This window comes from Salvelinus namaycush, chromosome 26 (assembly GCF_016432855.1).
Source record: "Salvelinus namaycush isolate Seneca chromosome 26, SaNama_1.0, whole genome shotgun sequence".
NCBI classification, from domain to species: domain Eukaryota; kingdom Metazoa; phylum Chordata; class Actinopteri; order Salmoniformes; family Salmonidae; genus Salvelinus; species Salvelinus namaycush.
The window spans coordinates 43,251,348-43,266,781 of record NC_052332.1 but is presented as its reverse complement, the minus strand read 5'-3'; the positions used below and the strand labels follow the sequence as shown (position 1 = coordinate 43,266,781).

General features: G+C 44.1%; 1 protein-coding gene across 1 annotated transcript in view; it reads left to right on the top strand.

The window, feature by feature from the left end:
• LOC120021179 (protocadherin Fat 3-like) overlaps positions 1-15,434 on the top strand; it is a 150,975-nt gene that overhangs the window by 60,309 nt on the left and 75,232 nt on the right. The window contains exons 16-17 of the mRNA XM_038964816.1: positions 5,836-6,056; positions 6,166-6,474. Of these exons, the coding sequence (XP_038820744.1) occupies positions 5,836-6,056; positions 6,166-6,474 (530 nt within the window). The remainder of the gene's footprint in view (positions 1-5,835; positions 6,057-6,165; positions 6,475-15,434) is intronic.

Here is a 15,434-nt window from a genome sequence, read left to right as displayed (position 1 = left end):
TAACACTGTTACTATCATGTATATAACACTGTTACTATCCTGTCTATAACGCTGTTACTATCCTGTCTATAACACTGTTACTATCATGTCTATAACACTGTTACTATCATGTCTACAACACTGTTACTATCCTGTCTATAACACTGTTACTATCCTGTCTATAACACTGTTACTATCATGTCTATAACACTACTATCATGTCTATAACACTGTTACTATCCTGTCTATAACACTGTTACTATCCTGTCTATAACACTGTTACTATCATGTCTATAACACTGGTACTATCATGTATATAACACAACACTGTTACTATCATGTCTACTACACTGTTACTATCATGTCTATAACACTGTTACTATCCTGTCTATAACACTGTTACTATCATGTCTATAACACAACACTGTTACTATCATGTCTACTACACTGTTACTATCCTGTCTATAACACTGTTACTATCCTGTCTATAACACTGTTACTATCCTGTCTATAACACTGTTACTATCCTGTCTATAACACTGTTACTATCTTGTCTATAACACTGTTACTATCATGTCTAAAACACTGTTACTATCCTGTCTATAACACTGTTACTATCATGTCTATAACACTGTTACTATCATGTCTATAACACTGTTACTATCATGTCTATAACACTGTTACTATCATGTCTATAACACTGTTACTATCCTGTCTATAACACTGTTACTATCCTGTCTACTACACTGTTACTATCATGTCTACTACACTGTTACTATCCTGTCTACTACACTGTTACTATCCTGTCTATAACACTGTTACTATCATGTCTATAACACTGTTACTATCATGTCTACTACACTGTTACTATCATGTCTACTACACTGTTACTATCCTGTCTATAACACTGTTACTATCCTGTCTATAACACTGTTACTATCATGTCTATAACACTGTTACTATCCTGTCTATAACACTGTTACTATCATGTATATAACACTGTTACTATCCTGTCTATAACACTGTTACTATCCTGTCTATAACACTGTTACTATCATGTCTATAACACTGTTACTATCATGTCTACTACACTGTTACTATCATGTCTATAACACAACACTGTTACTATCCTGTCTACTACACTGTTACTATCCTGTCTATAACACTGTTACTATCCTGTCTATAACACTGTTACTATCATGTCTATAACACAACACTGTTACTATCCTGTCTACTACACTGTTACTATCCTGTCTATAACACTGTTACTATCCTGTCTATAACACTGTTACTATCCTGTCTATAACACTGTTACTATCCTGTCTATAACACTGTTACTATCCTGTCTATAACACTGTTACTATCATGTCTAAAACACTGTTACTATCCTGTCTATAACACTGTTACTATCATGTCTATAACACTGTTACTATCATGTCTATAACACTGTTACTATCATGTCTATAACACTGTTACTATCCTGTCTATAACACTGTTACTATCATGTCTATAACACTGTTACTATCCTGTCTATAACACTGTTACTATCATGTCTATAACACTGTTACTATCATGTCTATAACACTGTTACTATCCTGTCTATTACACTGTTACTATCCTGTCTATAACACTGTTACTATCATGTCTATAACACTGTTACTATCATGTCTATAACACTGTTACTAACCTGTCTATAACACTGTTACTATCATGTATATAACACTGGTACTATCATGTCTACTACACTGTTACTATCATGTCTATAACACTGTTACTATCCTGTCTACTACACTGTTACTATCATGTCTATAACACTGTTACTATCCTGTCTATAACACTGTTACTATCCTGTCTACTACACTGTTACTATCCTGTCTATAACACTGTTACTATCATGTCTATAACACTGTTACTATCATGTCTATAACACTGTTACTATCCTGTCTATAACACTGTTACTATCCTGTCTATAACACTGTTACTATCCTGTCTATAACACTGTTACTATCATGTCTACTACACTGTTACTATCATGTCTATAACACTGTTACTATCATGTCTACTACACTGTTACTATCATGTCTATAACACTGTTACTATCCTGTCTATAACACTGTTACTATCCTGTCTACTACACTGTTACTATCCTGTCTATAACACTGTTACTATCATGTCTATAACACTGTTACTATCCTGTCTATAACACTGTTACTATCCTGTCTATAACACTGTTACTATCCTGTCTATAACACTGTTACTATCCTGTCTATAACACTGTTACTATCCTGTCTATAACACTGTTACTATCCTGTCTATAACACTGTTACTATCCTGTCTATAACACTGTTACTATCCTGTCTATAACACTGTTACTATCATGTCTACTACACTGTTACTATCATGTCTATAACACTGTTACTATCATGTCTATAACACTGTTACTATCCTGTCTATAACACTGTTACTATCCTGTCTATAACACTGTTACTATCATGTCTATAACACTGTTACTATCATGTCTATAACACTGTTACTATCATGTCTATAACACTGTTACTATCCTGTCTACTACACTGTTACTATCATGTCTACTACACTGTTACTATCATGTCTATAACACTGTTACTATCATGTCTATAACACTGTTACTATCCTGTCTACTACACTGTTACTATCATGTCTACTACACTGTTACTATCCTGTCTATAACACTGTTACTATCATGTCTATAACACTGTTACTATCCTGTCTATAACACTGTTACTATCCTGTCTACTACACTGTTACTATCATGTCTATAACACTGTTACTATCATGTCTATAACACTGTTACTATCATGTCTATAACACAACACTGTTACTATCGTGTCTATAACACTGTTACTATCATGTCTATAACACTGGTACTATCATGTCTATAACACTGGTACTATCATGTCTATAACACTGGTACTATCCTGTCTATAACACTGTTACTATCCTGTCTACTACACTGTTACTATCATGTCTATAACACTGTTACTATCCTGTCTATAACACTTACTATCCTGTCTATAACAATGTTACTATCATGTCTACTACACTGTTACTATCATGTCTATAACAATGTTACTATCATGTCTATAACACTGTTACTATCCTGTCTATTACACTGTTACTATCCTGTATATAACACTGTTACTATCATGTCTATAACACTGTTACTATCCTGTCTATAACACTGTTACTATCCTGTCTATAACACTGTTACTATCCTGTCTATAACACTGTTACTATCATGTCTATAACACTGTTACTATCCTGTCTATAACACTGTTACTATCATGTCTATAACACTGTTACTATCCTGTCTATAACACTGTTACTATCCTGTCTATAACACTGTTACTATCATGTCTATAACACTACTATCATGTCTATAACACTGTTACTATCATGTCTATAACACTGTTACTATCCTGTCTATAACACTGTTACTATCATGTCTATAACACAACACTGTTACTATCCTGTCTACTACACTGTTACTATCCTGTCTATTACACTGTTACTATCCTGTCTATAACACTGTTACTATCATGTCTATAACACTGTTACTATCCTGTCTATAACACTGGTACTATCCTGTCTATAACACTGTTACTATCATGTCTATAACACTGTTACTATCCTGTCTATAACACTGTTACTATCCTGTCTATTACACTGTTACTCTCATGTCTATAACACTGGTACTATCCTGTCTATAACACTGTTACTATCATGTCTACAACACTGTTACTATCCTGTCTATAACACTGTTACTATCATGTCTATAACACTGTTACTATCATGTCTATAACACTGTTACTATCATGTCTATAACACTGTTACTATCATGTCTATAACACTGTTACTATCCTGTCTATTACACTGTTACTATCATGTCTATAACACTGTTACTATCCTGTCTATAACACTGTTACTATCCTGTCTATAACACTGTTACTATACTGTCTATAACACAACACTGTTACTATCATGTCTATAACACTGTTACTATCCTGTCTATAACACTGTTACTATACTGTCTATAACACAACACTGTTACTATCATGTCTATAACACTGTTACTATCATGTCTATAACATAACACTGTTACTATCATGTCTATAACACTGTTACTATCCTGTCTATAACACTGTTACTATCATGTCTATAACACTGTTACTATCATGTATATAACACTGTTACTATCATGTCTATAACACTGGTACTATCATGTCTATAACACTGTTACTATCCTGTCTATAACACTGTTACTATCATGTATATAACACTGTTACTATCATGTCTATAACACTGTTACTATCATGTATATAACACTGTTACTATCATGTCTATAACACTGTTACTATCATGTATATAACACTGTTACTATCATGTCTATAACACTGGTACTATCATGTCTATAACACTGTTACTATCATGTCTATAACACTGTTACTATCCTGTCTATAACACTGGTACTATCCTGTCTATAACACTGTTACTATCCTGTATATAACACTGGTACTATCATGTCTACTACACTGTTACTATCATGTCTATAACACTGTTACTATCCTGTCTATAACACTGTTACTATCCTGTATATAACACTGGTACTATCATGTCTACTACACTGTTACTATCCTGTATATAACACTGTTACTATACTGTCTATAACACTGGTACTATCCTGTCTATAACACTGTTACTATCATGTCTATAACACTGTTACTATCATGTCTATAACACAACACTGGTACTATCCTGTCTATAACACTGGTACTATCCTGTCTATAACACTGTTACTATCCTGTCTATAACACTGTTACTATCCTGTCTATAACACTGTTACTATCATGTCTATAACACAACACTGTTACTATCCTGTCTATAACACTGGTACTATCCTGTCTATAACACTGTTACTATCATGTCTATAACACAACACTGTTACTATCCTGTCTATAACACTACTATCATGTATATAACACTGTTACTATCATGTCTATAACACTGTTACTATCATGTCTATAACACTGTTACTATCCTGTCTATAACACTGTTACTATCCTGTCTACTACACTGTTACTATCCTGTCTATAACACTGTTACTATCATGTCTATAACACAACACTGTTACTATCCTGTCTATAACACTGTTACTATCCTGTCTATAACACTGTTACTATCATGTCTATAACACTGTTACTATCATGTCTATAACACTGTTACTATCCTGTCTATAACACTGTTACTATCCTGTCTACTACACTGTTACTATCATGTCTATAACACTGTTACTATCCTGTCTATAACACTGTTACTATCCTGTATATAACACTGGTACTATCATGTCTACTACACTGTTACTATCCTGTCTATAACACTGTTACTATACTGTCTATAACACTGGTACTATCCTGTCTATAACACTGTTACTATCATGTCTATAACACTGTTACTATCCTGTCTATAACACTGTTACTATCCTGTCTATAACATAACACTGTTACTATCATGTCTACAACACTGTTACTATCATGTCTATAACACTGTAACTATCCTGTCTATAACACTGTTACTATCATGTATATAACACTGTTACTATCATGTCTATAACACTGTTACTATCATGTCTATAACACTGTTACTATCCTGTCTATAACACTGTTACTATCCTGTCTACTACACTGTTACTATCATGTCTATAACACTGTTACTATCATGTCTATAACACTGTTACTATCCTGTCTACTACACTGTTACTATCCTGTCTATAACACTGTTACTATCCTGTCTACTACACCGTCACTACTGTGTTTCCAGGTCGTGCAGCGTTCTGTACAGTCCGTGTGGTGTTGACTGATGAGAATGACAACGCCCCTCGGTTCAGGGCGGTGGAGTATCGTATGAGCATCAGGTCCAATGTGGCTAAAGGATCCTTGGTTACCCAGATCCAGGCCTCAGACCTTGACGCTGGCCCCAATGGACGGGTCATCTATTCCCTGTACAGCGAGGCCCGCCTGCCCCTGGTTGACGTACTGGAGGTGGGTTGAGGTGGGGGGCTGTGTGAGGGGTGGGGGGGGGGGGGGGGGGGGGTCGGGTCTTTGAGAAGCACACAACTTGTTTGACAACTGTTCTTCTTTTCTCCACCAGGTGGAGCCGGACAGTGGCTGGATGGTGACTAAAGGATCTCTTCTCCATCTCCAGGGAACCATCCTATCCTTCTTTGTCAAGGCTACAGACCGTGGCTCCCCGGCCAAACATTCTCTGGTCTCAGCCTTCATCCATGTCCTCCCCCCGGACGCCCTGGTCCCCTCCTTCACCCAGCCTCAGTACTCCTTCACCATACCAGAGGACACGCCAGTGGGCACGGTCCTGGGAAACATATACCTGGCCCCAGGACAGACTGGGGCTTACACCGCTGTGGGGGGAGAGACTCCCGACAGCAACCAGGAAAGAACAGCTCAGATTTTCAATATTATTTATAATATATGTTATACAGTGCATTCGTAAAGTATTCAGACCCCTTGACTTTTTCCACATTTTGATACAATACAGTCTTATTGTAAAATGTATTACATTGTTTTTTTACCTTCATCAATCTACACACAATACCCCATAATGACAAAGCAAAAATAGGTTTGTATTTTCTTTTGCAAAATTGTAAAAAAAAAAAAAAAATGAAATCTTACATTTACATTTACATAAATATTCAGACTCTTTACTCAGTACTTTGTTGAAGCTCCTTTGGCAGTAAGTACCGCCTTGTCTTCTTGGGTATGACACTACATGCTTGGCACGCCTGTATTTGGGGAGTTTCTCCCATTCTTCTCTGCAGATCCTCTCAAGCTCTGTCAGGTTGGATGGGGAGCGTCGCTGCACAGCTATTTTCAGGTCTCCCTGGAGATGTTAGATCGGGTTCAAGTCCGGTCTCTGGCTGAGCCACTCAAGGACATTCAGAGACTTGTCCCGAAGCTACTCCTGCATTTTCTTGGCTGTGTGCTTAGGTTCGTTGTCCTGTTGGAAGGTGAACCTTCGCCCCAGTCTTGGGTCCTGAGTGCTCTGGAGCAGGTTTTCATCAAGGATCTCTCTGTACTTTGCTCTGGTCATCTTTCTCTCAATCCTGACTAGTCTCCCAGTCCCTGCCACTGAAAATGCTGCCACCACCATGCTTCATCGTAGGGATGGTGCCAGGTTTCCTCCAGACGTGACGCTTGGCATTCAGACCAAACTGTTCAATCTTGGTTTCAACAGACCAGAGAATCTTGTTTCTCATGGTCTGAAAGTCTTTAGGTGCCTTTTGGCAAACTCCAAGCGGGCTGTCATGTGCCTTTTACTGAGGAGTGGCTTCCTTCTGGCCACTCTACCATAAAGGCCTGATTAGTGGAGTGCTACAGAGATGGTTGTCCTTCTGGAAGTTTCTTCCATCTCCACAAAGGAACTCTAGAGCTCTGTCAGAGTGACCATCAGGTTCTTGGTCACCTCCCTGACCAAGGCCCTTCTCCCCCTATTGCTCAGTTTGGCTGGGCGGCCAGCTCTGGGAAGAGTCTTGGTGGTTCCAAACTTCTTCCATTTAAGAATGATGGAGGCCACTGTGTTCTTGGGGACCTTCACTGCTGCAGATGTTTTGGTGCCCTTCCCCAGATCTGTGCCTCGACAGAATCCTGTCTTGGAGCTCTACGGACAATTCCTTCAACTTCATGGCTTGGTTTTTGCTCTGACATGCACTGTCAACTGTGGGACCTTTTATTGACAGGACTCCAATCCAGTTGTAGAAACATCTCAAGAATGGTCAATGAAAACAGGATGCACGTGAGCTCAATATTGAGTCTCATTGCAAAGATGTCTAAAAACCTGTTTTCGCTTCGTCGTTATGGAATATTGTGTGTAGATTGCTGAGGATTTTTTTTATTTAATCAATTTTAGAATAAGGCTGTAACGTAACAAAAAGTGGAAAAAGTCAAGGGGTCTGAATACTTTCCGAAGGCGCTGTAACTAGCTGACTTTACGTAGCTAACGTTAGCTTTCTTGTACAAAGTCCAGCAGCTAACGTTATCCCCTGTAGCTAGCTAACACCAGTCAGCTGAATGTTATTTAGATAACAAACAGGCAATGAAAGGTACAGAGCCTTCAGAAAGTATTCATACCCCTTGAATTATTTCACATGTTGTTGTATTACAACCTGAATTCAAAATGGATTAAATAAATGTTTTTTTCTCACCCATTTACTCACAATAATAAATAATACCTCTATAATGACCAAATTAAAACGTGCTTTTAGAAATGTTTATGATGTACAGAAATATCTCATTTACATAAGTATTCACACCCCTGAGTCAATACTATGTAGAAGCACGTTTGGCAGTGATGACAGCTCCGAGTCTTTCTGGGTAAGTCTCTAAGAGCTTTCCACACCTGGATTGTGCAACATTTGCTGGAATTTTTTTCCATAAATTATCCAAGCTCTGTCAGATTGGTTGTTGATCATTGTTAAACCACCATTTTCAGGATTGCCATAGATTTTTCATGTCAAAACTGTAACTCGGCCACTCAGGAACATTCACTGTCTTCTTGGTAAGCAACTCCAGTATAGATTTGGCCTCATGTTTTAGGTTTTGTCCTGCTGAAAGGTGAATTCATCTCCCAGTGTCTGGTGGAATGCAGAGTGAAGCAGGTTTCTTTTAGGATTTTGCCTGTTCTTCCATTTGTTTTTATCCTGAAAAACTCCCAGTCCTTAACGATTACAAGCATACCCATAACATGATGCAGCCACCACTATGCTTGAAAATATGGAGAGTGGTACTCAGTAATGTGTTGTATTTGATTTGCCCCAAACAAAACACTTTGTATTTCAGGACAAAAACTTAATTGATGTCCTCAAATCAAATCAAATGTATTTATAAAGTCCTTCTTATATCAGCTGATATCTCAAAGTGCTGTACAGAAACTCAGCCTAAAACCCCAAACAGCAAGCAATGCAGGTGTAGAAGCACGGTGGTTAGGAAAAACTCCCTAGAAAGGCCAGAACCTAGGAAGAAACCTAGAGAGGAACCAGGCTATGAGGGGTGGCCAGTCCTCTTCTGGCTGTGCTGGATGGACCATCTCTATGGACTTGTTGATGTCCTGCTCCCTCTGGACCATCTCTATGGACTTGTTGATGTCCTCCTCCCACTGGACCATCTCTACGGGCTTGTTGATGTCCTCCTCCCACTGGACCATCTCTATGGGCTTGTTGATGTCCTCCTCCCACTGGACCGTCTCTATGGGCTTGTTGATGTCCTCCTCCCTCTGGACCATCTCTATGGGCTTGTTGATGTCCTCCTCCCACTGGACCATCTCTATGGGCTTGTTGATGTCCTCCTCCCACTGGACCATCTCTATGGGCTTGTTGATGTCCTCCTCCCTCTGGACCATCTCTATGGGCTTGTTGATGTCCTCCTCCCTCTGGACCATCTCTATGGGCTTGTTGATGTCCTCCTCCCACTGGACCATCTCTATGGGCTTGTTGATGTCCTCCCTCTGGACCATCTCTATGGGCTTGTTGATGTCCTCCTCCCTCTGGACCATCTCTATGGGCTTGTTGATGTCCTCCTCCCACTGGACCATCTCTATGGGCTTGTTGATGTCCTCCTCCCACTGGACCATCTCTATGGGCTTGTTGATGTTCTCCTCCCACTGGACCATCTCTATAGGCTTGTTGATGTCCTCCTCCCACTGGACCATCTCTATGGGCTTGTTGATGTCCTCCTCCCTCTGGACCATCTCTATGGGCTTGTTGATGTCCTCCTCCCACTGGACCATCTCTATGGGCTTGTTGATGTCCTCCTCCCACTGGACCATCTCTATGGACTTGTTGATGTCCTCCTCCCACTGGACCATCTCTATGGGCTTGTTGATGTCCTCCTCCCACTGGACCATCTCTATGGGCTTGTTGATGTCCTCCTCCCTCTGGACCATCTCTATGGGCTTGTTGATGTCCTCCTCCCTCTGGACCATCTCTATGGGCTTGTTGATGTCGTCCTCCCTCTGGACCATCTCTATGGGCTTGTTGATGTCCTCCTCCCTCTGGACCATCTCTATGGGCTTGTTGATGTCCTCCTCCCACTGGACCATCTCTATGGGCTTGTTGATGTCCTCCTCCTCTAGACCATCTCTATGGGCTTGTTGATGTCCTCCTCCCTCTGGACCATCTCTATGGGCTTGTTGATGTCCTCCTCCCACTGGACCATCTCTATGGGCTTGTTGATGTCCTCCTCCCTCTGGACCATCTCTATGGGTTTGTTGATGTCCTCCTCCCACTGGACCATCTCTATGGGCTTGTTGATGTCCTCCTCCCTCTGGACCATCTCTATGGGCTTGTTCATGTCCTCCTCCCTCTGGACCATCTCTATGGGCTTGTTGATGTCCTCCTCCCACTGGACCATCTCTATGGGCTTGTTCATGTCCTCCTCTCACTGGGCCATCTCTATGGGCTTGTTGATGTCCTCCTCCCACTGGACCATCTCTATGGGCTTGTTGATGTCCTCCTCTCACTGGACCATCTCTATGGGCTTGTTGATGTCCTCCTCCCACTGGACCGTCTCTATGGGCTTGTTGATGTCCTCCTCCCACTGGACCATCTCTATGGGCTTGTTGATGTCCTCCCACTGGACCATCTCTATGGGCTTGTTGATGTCCTCCTCCCACTGGACCATCTCTATGGGCTTGTTGATGTCCTCCTCCCTCTGGACCATCTCTATGGGCTTGTTGATGTCCTCCTCCCTCTGGACCATCTCTATGGGCTTGTTGATGTCCTCCTCCCACTGGACCATCTCTATGGGCTTGTTGATGTCCTCCCTCTGGACCATCTCTATGGGCTTGTTGATGTCCTCCTTCCTCTGGACCATCTCTATGGGCTTGTTGATGTCCTCCTCCCACTGGACCATCTCTATGGGCTTGTTGATGTCCTCCTCCCACTGGACCATCTCTAAGGGCTTGTTGATGTTCTCCTCCCACTGGACCATCTCTATAGGCTTGTTGATGTCCTCCTCCCACTGGACCATCTCTATGGGCTTGTTGATGTCCTCCTCCCTCTGGACCATCTCTATGGGCTTGTTGATGTCCTCCTCCCACTGGACCATCTCTATGGGCTTGTTGATGTCCTCCTCCCACTGGACCATCTCTATGGACTTGTTGATGTCCTCCTCCCACTGGACCATCTCTATGGGCTTGTTGATGTCCTCCTCCCACTGGACCATCTCTATGGGCTTGTTGATGTCCTCCTCCCTCTGGACCATCTCTATGGGCTTGTTGATGTCCTCCTCCCTCTGGACCATCTCTATGGGCTTGTTGATGTCGTCCTCCCTCTGGACCATCTCTATGGGCTTGTTGATGTCCTCCTCCCTCTGGACCATCTCTATGGGCTTGTTGATGTCCTCCTCCCACTGGACCATCTCTATGGGCTTGTTGATGTCCTCCTCCCTCTAGACCATCTCTATGGGCTTGTTGATGTCCTCCTCCCTCTGGACCATCTCTATGGGCTTGTTGATGTCCTCCTCCCACTGGACCATCTCTATGGGCTTGTTGATGTCCTCCTCCCTCTGGACCATCTCTATGGGCTTGTTGATGTCCTCCTCCCACTGGACCATCTCTATGGGCTTGTTGATGTCCTCCTCCCTCTGGACCATCTCTATGGGCTTGTTCATGTCCTCCTCCCTCTGGACCATCTCTATGGGCTTGTTGATGTCCTCCTCCCACTGGACCATCTCTATGGGCTTGTTCATGTCCTCCTCTCACTGGGCCATCTCTATGGGCTTGTTGATGTCCTCCTCCCACTGGACCATCTCTATTGGCTTGTTGATGTCCTCCTCCCTCTGGACCATCTCTATGGGCTTGTTGATGTCCTCCTCCCTCTGGACCATCTCTATGGACTTGTTGATGTCCTCCTCCCACTGGACCATCTCTATGGGCTTGTTGATGTCCTCCTCCCTCTGGACCATCTCTATGGGCTTGTTGATGTCCTCTTCCCAGTGGACCATCTCTATGGGCTTGTTGATGTCCTCCTCCCTCTGGACCATCTCTATGGACTTGTTGATGTCCTCTTCCCAGTGGATCATCTCTATGGGCTTGTTGATGTCCTCCTCCCACTGGACATCTCTATGGGCTTGTTGATGTCCTCCTCCCACTAGACCATCTCTATGGGCTTGTTGATGTCCTCCTCCCTCTGGACCATCTCTATGGGCTTGTTGATGTCCTCCTCCCTCTGGACCATCTCTATGGGCTTGTTGATGTCCTCCTCCCACTGGACCATCTCTATGGACTTGTTGATGTCCTCCTCCCACTGGACCATCTCTATGGGCTTGTTGATGTCCTCCTCCCACTGGACCATCTCTATGGGCTTGTTGATGTCCTCCTCCCACTGGACCATCTCTATGGGCTTGTTGATGTCCTCCTTCTGGACCATCTCTATGGACTTGTTGATGTCCTCCCTCTGGACCGTCTCTATGGGCCTGTTGATGTCCTCCTCCCACTGGACCGTCTCTATGGGCTTGTTGATGTCCTCCTCCCACTGGACCATCTCTATGGGCTTGTTGATGTCCTCCTCCCACTGGACCATCTCTATGGGCTTGTTGATGTCCTCCTCCCACTGGACCGTCTCTATGGGCTTGTTGATGTCCTCCTCCCACTGGACCATCTCTATGGGCTTGTTGATGTCCTCCTCCCTCTGGACCATCTCTATGGGCTTGTTGATGTCCTCCTCCCAGTGGACCATCTCTATGGGCTTGTTGATGTCCTCCTCCCACTGGACCATCTCTATGGGCTTGTTGATGTCCTCCTCCCTCTGGACCATCTCTATGGGCTTGTTGATGTCCTCCTCCCTCTGGACCATCTCTATGGGCTTGTTGATGTCCTCCTCCCACTGGACCATCTCTATGGGCTTGTTGATGTCCTCCTCCCACTGGACCATCTCTATGGGCTTGTTGATGTCCTCCTCCCACTGGACCATCTCTATGGACTTGTTGATGTCCTCCCCCCACTGGACCATCTCTATGGGTTTGTTGACGTCCTCCCCCCACTGGACCATCTCTATGGGCTTGTTCATGTCCTCCTCCCACTGGACCATCTCTATGGGCTTGTTGATGTCCTCCTCCCACTGGACCATCTCTATGGGCTTGTTGATGTCCTCCTCCCACTGGACCGTCTCTATGGCTTGTTGATGTCCTCCTCCCACTGGACCATCTCTATGGGCTTGTTGATGTCCTCCTCCCACTGGGACCATCTCTATCGGCTTGTTGATGTCCTCCTCCCTCTGGACCATCTATATGGGCTTGTTGATGTCCTCCTCCCTCTGGACCATCTCTATGGGCTTGTTGATGTCCTCCTCCCTCTGGACCATCTCTATGGGCTTGTTGATGTCCTCCTCCCTCTGGACCATCTCTATGGGCTTGTTGATGTCCTCCTCCCACTGGACCATCTCTATGGGCTTGTTGATGTCCTCCTCCCACTGGACCATCTCTATGGGCTTGTTGATGTCCTCCTCCCTCTGGACCATCTCTATGGGCTTGTTGATGTCCTCCTCCCTCTGGACCATCTCTATGGGCTTGTTGATGTCCTCCTCCCTCTGGACCGTCTCTATGGGCTTGTTGATGTCCTCCTCCCTCTGGACCATCTCTATGGGCTTGTTGATGTCCTCCTCCCTCTGGACCGTCTCTATGGGCTTGTTGATGTCCTCCTCCCACTGGACCATCTCTATGGGCTTGTTGATGTCCTCCTCCCACTGACCATCTCTATGGGCTTGTTGATGTCCTCCTCCCACTGGACCGTCTCTATGGGCTTGTTGATGTCCTCCTCCCTCTGGACTCATATGGACCATCTCTATGGGCTTGTTGATGTCCTCCTCCCACTGGACCATCTCTATGGGCTTGTTGATGTCCTCCTCCCATCTGGACCCTCCCACTGGACCATCTCTATGGGCTTGTTGATGTCCTCCTCCCTCTGACCATCTCTATGGGCTTGTTGATGTCCTCCTCCTCTGGACCGTCTCTATGGGCTTGTTGATGTCCTCCTCCCACTGGACATCTCTATGGGCTTGTTGATGTCCTCCCTCTGACCATCTCTATGGGCTTGTTGATGCCTCCTCCCACTGGACCATCTCTATGGGCTTGTTGATGTCCTCCTCCCACTGGACCATCTCTATGGGTGTTGATGTCCTCCTCCTCTGGACCGTCTCTATGGGCTTGTTGATGTTCTCCTCCCTCTGGACCATCTCTATGGGCTTGTTGATGTCCTCCTCCCTCTGGACCGTCTCTATGGGCTTGTTGATGTCCTCATTCCCACTGGACCATCTCTATGGGCTTGTTGATGTCCTCCTCCCACTGGACCATCTCAATGGGCTTGTTGATGTCCTCCTCCCACTGGACCATCTCTATGGGCTTGTTGATGTCCTCCTCCCACTGGACCATCTCTATGGGCTTGTTGATGTCCTCCTCCCACTGGACCATCTCTATGGGCTTGTTGATGTCCTGCTCCCTCTGAGACCGTCTCTATGGGCTTGTTGATGTCCTCCTCTCACTGGACCATCTCTATGGGCTTGTTGATGTCCTCCTCCACTGGACCATCTCTATGGGCTTGTTGATGTCCTCCTCCCACTGGACCATCTCTATAGGCTTGTTGATGTCCTCCTCCACTGGACCATCTCTATGGGCTTGTTGATGTCCTCCTCCCACTGGACCATCTCTATGGGCTTGTTGATGTCCTCCTCCCACTGGACCATCTCTATAGGCTTGTTGATGTCCTCCTCCCACTGGACCATCTCTATGGGCTTGTTGATGTCCTCCTCCACTGACCATCTCAATGGGCTTGTTGATGTCCTCCTCCCACTGGACCATCTCTATGGGCTTGTTGATGTCCTCCTCCCAGTGGACCATCTCTATGGGCTTGTTGATGTCCTCCTCCCACTGGACCATCTCTATGGGCTTGTTGATGTCCTCCTCCCACTGGACCATCTCAATGGGCTTGTTGATGTCCTCCTCCCACTGGACCATCTCTATGGGCCTTGTTGATGTCCTCCTCCCACTGGACCATCTCTATGGGCTTGTTGATGTCCTCCTCCCTCTGGACCATCTCTATGGGCTTGTTGATGTCCTCCTCCACTGGACCATCTCAATGGGCTTGTTGATGTCCTCCTCCCACTGGACCATCTCTATGGGCTTGTTGATGTCCTCCTCCCACTGGACCATCTCTATGGCTTGTTGATGTCCTCCTCCCTCTGGACCGTCTCTATGGGCTTGTTGATGTCCTCCTCCCACTGGACCATCTCTATGGGCTTGTTGATGTCCTCCTCTACTGACCATCTCTATGGCTTGTTGATGTCCTCCTCCCACTGGACCATCTCTATGGGCTTGTGATGTCCTCCTCCCACTGGACCATCTCTATGGGCTTGT